At 35.9% G+C, this 8,331-nt stretch overlaps 1 protein-coding gene across 1 annotated transcript; it reads right to left on the bottom strand.

The window, feature by feature from the left end:
• Positions 1–1,875: 1,875 nt before the first annotated feature.
• gfi1ab (growth factor independent 1A transcription repressor b) lies at positions 1,876–7,651 on the bottom strand. The gene is made up of 6 exons (XM_058402421.1): positions 6,863–7,651; positions 6,214–6,402; positions 4,885–5,255; positions 4,577–4,714; positions 4,320–4,485; positions 1,876–3,968 (listed from the first exon to the last, which is right to left on the bottom strand). Exons 1-6 carry the CDS (start codon positions 6,972–6,974, stop codon positions 3,790–3,792), a joined length of 1,155 nt encoding a protein of 384 aa, XP_058258404.1. The 5' UTR covers positions 6,975–7,651; the 3' UTR covers positions 1,876–3,789.
• Positions 7,652–8,331: the final 680 nt, after the last annotated feature.

Consider the following 8,331-nt stretch of genomic DNA (forward strand, 5'->3'; position numbering starts at 1 on the left):
AACTAAACCATAACACATAAACTAATATGTACATCATCTTTTCTAGGTCTGCCTTTTTATTTAAGCCCGCTTTATATTTCTAAGAATTTCCATTCACAAATCACAAAAGGTACATGCTTTGAAATAAACCCATTCAAATCCAGTATTAAGCTATAAGAATTCAATAATAATAAATATTAATGTAAGCATCATGATAATATGCATCATGATCTCCAGAAGCCTGTTTTTTCAGCAAACACTGCAATTTGCCATAGAGAATAAGGGTCAGGTTTCAATCAAGGAAAAAAGTCAAAGGTTTACAGATTTCCCATAAAATATTTCTATATAATTATAGTGAAGTCCTTAATAGTCAGCATTTTTAAGCATTTAAATGCCACTGGTGAGATACATAATGATAGGAACAATGACATTTCTGTAATTTGAAAAAAAGGTTTTTTGTAATAGCTATCAGGATAAAGGAAACCCATGAAGCATGTTGATGAACAAAGCCTCAAATCAAAAGGTAAAATACTCTGGTTTCATTAGATTGCTCAGAAATGTGTCGTTTTGATTGATCCTTTGCTGTGTAACCTGAATAAATGGCACCTTTGCTTTTTCGATGACACGGTGGGACTCCTGAGTGTTTTAGGTGTAAACAAAGAGGCCTAATTATACTGTCATCCCATAACAATGTAGTAAAGAGCCTACACTAGACATCTGTTGCTTCCCTTCAAAGCATTCATTAGTCTGCTGCAGGAGAATGCAGAGAGGATCAAGTGCACTGTGTGTATTACTAAGATAGATAGATAGATAGATAGATAGATAGATAGATAGATAGATAGATAGATAGATAGATAGATAGATAGATAGATAGATAGATAGATAGATAGATAGATAGATAGAATTTATTGATTCCATGAGGGAAATTCTTGTGTTACAGCAGTTTAGACAGTTATAAGATATACAACACACGCACACACACACGCACACACACTAAACAACAAAAAACCTATTTTCTAGTTGTGTATTTTTCATTTTTTTTTAACAATAAAGAAACTTATACCCACAATAGCCCCCGTTTTCTGACACCCGATATGGCTTGTGTGTGTGTGTGTGTGTGTGTGTTTGCGTGTTAGATATGCCACTGGCAAGAAAGAACTTTAGACGAGTGTGTACTTTGAACATAAAGCCATATTTTATTTAACTGGTTAAGGAGAAACCTTAGTAAATATATGTAATATATGTAATATATATAAAAGTAAATATATGATACATTTATCACACATAACTTAGGGAGTTTTCTCACAGCTGACCTGTGCATGTAACATCCCAATCCGCATACCACAGCACTATAATAAGGTGGCAAAGAAGAACGCAGTTGAGGTTACAAGGTTAAACGGAAGGCAGCCTACATAGCAGCCTACAGTGACGCGCGGTTCAGGACGCAGCTTTAGAATAACGCGTAACGTTCAGCACGCGCCGGATCCAAGCTCTTCACACAGCGCGTGCTGAAACCGAGCACGAGACTTTCAAACCGAGACTCAATTTCGTACTTTTTCGGGGTTTCTTTCACAGGCAGAACTGAAATAAGTTTTGTTTTTGTTTATTTCACTACATGTGATTCTGAGACCTGAAACTGAATTTAAATGTGCTGCAGTCTGTGTTTAATTTAAAGTCAGTTTGTTGTACTCAAACCTCTTTATTATAAATATTTATTTATTATACAATATGCCTGTTTGTATTTTATTGACTATAAACTACTACTACTACTACTACTACTACTACTACTACTACTAATAATAATAATAATAATAATAATAATAATAATATTAATAATAATAATAATAATAATAGTAATAATAATAGTGTGCCTGGAATACACCCAGACCCGATCTGATAAAATGGTAACCTTATAATATAAAGGGTTATATTATTATTATTATTAGTAGTAGTAGTAGTAGTAGTAGTAGTAGTATGTGTTGGCTGAATTAACTACATCTTGTGCAATTTAGCCCTGTTTTTTAACAGAATTTCAAGATAGCTAATTCATTTTCATGAATATTTGCAGCCGATAAGCATCTATTTCTCACATTTTAAACACAAGAAGCAACAAAAGACATATGTCTAAAAACATTAACACGGCGTCAATAGCTGTGGGATTCTCAAAAGTGCAAAATATTTCCTTACAATCTTGATTATTATTATTTTTTACCTCCCCTTTTCAGAGAATAACGCGCAACAAATCACAGATCACAGCACTATTCATTGCAGGTATTGAGTTTAATCATCTGAATTCAGCCAAACAATAATAGTCATTTTTTATAAATAAATAACGTTTCGAGTTCAAAACAAAAATATATCAGCATACATTTAAATAAGCTTAACAGGTTTATGCTGCAGGTGATTTGCGGGGTCAAACCTGTCTAATTCGTGCAAATCTATTTAATAATAATAATAATAATAATAATAATAATAATAATAATAATAATAATAATAATAAAACGGAGAGCACAAACACCTCTGGGTAGGCGGGTTGAAGGAGTGGAAAATATTTGTGAAGTCAACAAATCAGTCAAGGTTTATATAATACACAAACAGTCTTGGTTTTGATTAAATCTCGTGGTTATTGTAGTGCGTGTTTTGCCAGCAGAGGAGCAGCATGGCGTCACTGTGAGCAGCGCTGATTTCCTGCACCTCAGCTGATGTTGCATGTGATAGCCGTGTCCTTTCCCGCGGCCGTTACTAACTTTACTGCCTCCCGGATTGTTTTGGTGATAATATTTTGGGTTTCGGAAAACACCGCCCTTTGTAGTATTAGATTTTGGGTAATGCGCTCCTGACATGCACTTTAGACCTACACCACAGCAAAGGCCCCAGTGTTGAACAGATAAACTGGGTTTATCATGGTAAAGTAGGGCACAAACACTGTAAGGATTCATTCGGTGTAGTAGGCGTCCATTCTAAATGATAGCTGTTTTTGTCTTTCAGTCCACACTTGAGATTTTGCTGTGAAGAATCTTTGCAGTATCCAGCCAGACCTGCTGGGCAACTCACAATTTAGGCTACACAAAGCACAAACAGCATTTTGGAAACATTAAAATCATGGAAATCTCTTTAGCCCACACTATAAACATTTGCTTGGGAATCCCCTGTCAGCTTATAGGCCCATGGCCTAGTAGAAAAATTCCCAGTGTTGAATTAACACCTACATTCTCACAAATGCAGGTACCAACTATACTTTTCTTTGTCATCAGCATGGTTATCCAATGTCATCTCTTGAACCTTTAGTATACAACATTCTCCTAGAAACATCAACAGGTTTAAAAAAAAAAATTACTGCTACTACTACTACTACTACTACTACTAATAATAATAATAATAATAATAATAATAATAATAATAATAATAATAATAATTCAAGGAGCATCCTTGGAACTACAATTGATGCACTTTTAACAATTTACTCTAAAAGCTAATTACAATTATGCCACATAAATCTTCGAAGGTAAACAAAACAAAATACTAAAGATTTATCCTTGATGGTACCATCAGACACAAGGTAAAAGTACAATTTGGTACCTTTATTTATGAGAGTGTACCTAGGCTGTATGGCCACAGAGGATCTGTATATTGTTAACAGTAGCTCAGTCAGCATTGTTGTTGTAAAGGGGATGCGTAACCTCCTGATAATGTGGTCTGTGGCAGGCTACACTAATTTCCATTTACGGAGCAGTTAGGCCTACTTTAATTCAGCCCTGTTGCAACACTGTTCCAGCACTGAGAAGGGCAACCAACTGTCTGATTCATTCCTTATTTCAGTCCGTGTTGCGTCTCCTTGTGCCTCCTCAAGTCCACTTTGCGCTGGAAGCCTTTTCCACACAAGTCACAGCCAAAAGGTTTAAAACCAGTGTGCTTTCGACTGTGTGTTATCAGATTTGAACTTTGACTGAAAGCTTTGCCACATACTTGACATTTGTGAGGTTTCTCTCCTGTAAAATAGAAATAGAAAATCAGCTCAAGCATAAATATTTCTGACTAAATTATAGTTTTAAATCTAAAAGGTTAAATCTGTCTAAATGACCTTCAACAAAATGAGTGAGATCATTAAGACTTATGAGACTTATAAGACTTATTATAATTAATAAACTGGTCTAATTACAAAATTGAACTGATATAATGAATAAGCATCTTATAAACATCCCATCACCCTGCTCCAATCAGACTACAGCACAAGTTTTGTTTAAAACAAGATCATGTGTATTTTTTGTTTACAAAAGCACAGTATGTAACATAACATGTTTTCATGGTTGTTTGAGTGAACTCAGTGATGATAAACCCACCTGTGTGAATAAACGTGTGTTTCTTCATGTCTGATTTCTGATGAAACCTCTTGCCGCAGTACTGGCACGGGTAAGGCCTCGTATCAGAGTGGATGAGAAGGTGTGTGGACAGAGTAGAGGATCTTTTGAATGTTTTTCCACAAATTTTACAATCAAAACTCCTCTCCTGGAAAAAAAAACATAATGACAAATAATTAACCACTGAAACAATGAAATCTTTGAACCTGGTAGATTTCAGTGAGCTGAACAGTGGTTACCTGAGAATGAACTGATCTGTGCTGTTCCAGACTGACCGCATGTCCGAAAGTTTTCCCACAAATGTCACAAGCAAAGGGTCTTGTTCCACTATGGGACCTCCGGACATGTACTTCTAAACCATGTGGAGTGGAGAACACCTGTAGTGCAGAAACAGACAGCGTGCTCAGCACACACAGTATACATATACACAGTTAGCGTTTCTTAAAGACTTAAGGGATCTTCAGACAGACTATAAGCTTGGATGTAGCAAATATGTTGGGAACATTGTTACTGCTACACAGTAAACAGTAAAACTGTATGCTGTTACCTTGCTACATTTGATGCACTTGAAGGCTCCGTTCAAAATGAGGCGAGTGCATAACCCTGTTGTGTCCGTTTTCATCTCAGGTCTGTGGATTTCCCTGTCTCCATACAGTCCAGGAGCGGTGGCAGGCCGCTCAAACAGGTTTGTGGTCGACTCATAATTGCCATAGATGCCTGTGCTGGATCCCCTTTCACCAAAATGAGAAGATCCAATCACTCTTTCTCCATAATAACTTAAGGAAGGATGATGGGGATTGAAGTTTTGCCGGACCAGCTGTCTCATCTCAGAGCCTGAATAACTGTTGCTCCATGGCTCGAAGGGCACCGCAAATGGCTGGGTTTCATCAACACTGGGTGAAAATGACTTTTCAGAGTCTGTTGAGGGAAAAAATTGAGTCATTTCCTCAGTTCTGGAGTCTGTAATGTTGCCCTTTTGTTGGATTGTGTCAGTGTCATTTAATATGTCATGAATATTAGAAATGGGTTTAAGCAGAGGTCTAAGTCACAGTGCAGTGAAACATAAACACAATATACACATACAGTATATTAATTGGACATAGATGCCTGTTATCATAATAACAATAGATTGGAAGACCACCATGTTAAACAGTCAAGTTAAAAATAACAATACGTATTATGTATAATGAGGATGATGATAATTCCTTAGTAGCATGTCTAGCTTGGTGTGAAACTACCACTATGATCAAATGTAACAGACATAGTTTCAGGTCACTAGACATGAAAAAAGGGTACTAAGTTAAGGGGCAGCACTTCTGGTCCACCGGTACACCTTTTGAACATTTAGTCTGTATCTTTTACATAGAAAGGGGCATATAATCCTAGTCTAAAGTTTAACAGGCAATCCAAATATGTATCTTAAATCATTTCTAAAGGTACAAAAGGAAAGGTAGGAGTTTAGTACCCTTTTTATCTGAAAGTGAAACTGATATATTTTGTGGTATACTTTTTACTATATTTACGTCCCAATAATAATAATAATAATAATACTACTACTAATACTACTAATAATAAACTATATATATATATATATATATATATATATATATATATATATATATATATATATTTTTTTATTTTTTTTTTTTTTAATAATAATTTCCCTAATTAGTGCTGATAAATACCCCAAAATTCAAAAGTGAAAAATTAGTTTCAAGGCGCTATAATAATGCAAAACACTTCCAGCTTCACTTCCCTATAGCCTCTAGTCGAAGACTAAAAAACACTTTCGTTATGTGTTTCTAGAGCGCCTAAAAGTAAACTACTATACCAATACAAAACACACACAGACACACACACAGGTTCAGGTTGGTACCTGGTGATGCAGAGGGTGATGGAGGCCTCCAGCTGTCCTCATAGTCTGAGGAGCGATCACACACACTGCTGCTGCAGCTGAGCGGAGAGCGAGATGGAGCAGTGGCGGAGTGCGCGAGCGCTAACACCTCCGCCGCTTCTGCACTTCCAACATCCACACACACATCCTCTCCTTCTGCACTCTTACTGTCTGAAATATCAAACACACACTATTGGTTTTAAACATGTTTTTTTTTTTTTTTTTTTTTTAAACCAAAACATTTGTCCTTTGAACAAAACATGTCGAATAGATCTTACTGAGAAAATTACAATTCAGGGGGAACAAACTGGATCATATATACTCTAGAAAGCCATAAGGGTCATCCATGTGTTTATAAGCTTTATAAAACAAAATTGTACAAATACAGAAAAAAAACTGATTCTACATGACTTAGAGTTAGTAGTTTAGAGAGTTTAGATAATAAACTACAACTTTTTAACACTGGACTGATTCTTATTACATCACATAACAGCTTATTATAACACAAATAACTTTATAACACTTATAGACATTTATCACTCATACAGCCTGACTCTATCTACATGCGTTGTACCAACAGATATCATATTAAAAGTTTTATTAAAAACAATTCTATTTAGAAATAAAATACCTGCGCCGATATGAGCTAAAGTCGTATCCAGTTTGCTGTAGTTGTCCTCTAAACTCCTCGGCTGGTGGTAGCTGTGTGCTTTTTTGCTCTTCACCAAGAAAGATCGAGGCATTTTTCTTCTCTTTTCACTCTCGTCTTTTTCCTACAAGGTAGCAAACAAACGACAAGTGGTGGTCAGTCCGTTTGAAAGTCCGACTGTAAAGTCATGAAGAGAATCAGCCCTCTTCTATAAGACATCCTGAGGGAGAGCTGCGCATGCGCAACCTGTTGTCGTCTGCCAGGTGTTGCAGGCAGACAGGTGCTTTAAATGAAAGCCAACCATAAGGGTTTTGTGGGGTTTTTTTCGATGAGGAGGAGGAGGAGGAGGAGGAGGAAGGGTCCGCCGCTGTATAAATGAACACGAACACTCGGCCCCATAGGGAATTAGGAGCAGAGCAATCAGGATTAAATGATACACTGGCTTTATCAATGTGATACTCGATCTGAAGCAGCCGCAGGAGAGGAGAGGAAATGCTGAGAGACTGGTTAAATACTGTTCTGTTTCATCGTCACACGTTTACAGTTGTTCACTCATATTCATTAAAAGAAAGAAGTCTAACGAGAGAGGACTAATCTGTGCACAAATGCCCATCTGATGTCCAGTACTATCAGTGTTGTGTTTATGTAAGTTTGTTTACAGATGGACTCGAATATATATCTTTTGTACATGTAGTATCTTTCACCTAAAGAGGTGTGTGTAGTGAACCGTGGAAGCTTTAGTCTAAAAATATTTCATGCATTAATAGATTTATTTTAGTCCCAAAAGTTTCATACGTAAAGGAAATGAACATTTTTTTTTAAACTTTTTATGAAATTACCATTTTAGCTAAATTTCTTAGTATTGTTTTGTTTTTTCATTTGCCTTTTTTCGATTGCATTTAAGAATGCGTTTAAGAAAAGAAGAACGGATTGAAATTCTTCTCATGACTATCGCAAAGCTGTCACAAAAATAAATAAATAAATAAATAAATAAATAAATAAATAAATAAATAAATAAATAAATAGAAATAATTTTCTTAATCTGAGAATGCATCTGGCGATTAGTTTGTGGCGTGTTTTTGTGGCCCAATATTTGAATGTAACGCATGTCGATACAATATATAGTCCAAATATAATTTGGCTACTTTCCTAATAATAGCCGAAGTATCCTCGCATTCACGTATTGTATTTCTATAATAAATAAATCAATAAATAAATACGTCGACACATACCACAATTCAATTTACGCGTGATTCTTAGCGTGGATTTAGTCTGGTATTTTAATCCCTGGTTTGGTCAGATTTTTCTAAAAAAATAATAATAATAATTATAAAATAAAATAAAATCAGTAAAAGCTTTGTGTTGCTGGTGCACACCACCATGCTACACTTGCACTGCACCGCCCTCTCGAGTTTCACGCCTGCTTTTTCTGCGAGCACGTGCAGGTGGAA

The sequence above is a fragment of the Hemibagrus wyckioides genome, linkage group LG11 (genome assembly GCF_019097595.1).
Source record: "Hemibagrus wyckioides isolate EC202008001 linkage group LG11, SWU_Hwy_1.0, whole genome shotgun sequence".
NCBI classification, from domain to species: Eukaryota; Metazoa; Chordata; class Actinopteri; order Siluriformes; family Bagridae; genus Hemibagrus; species Hemibagrus wyckioides.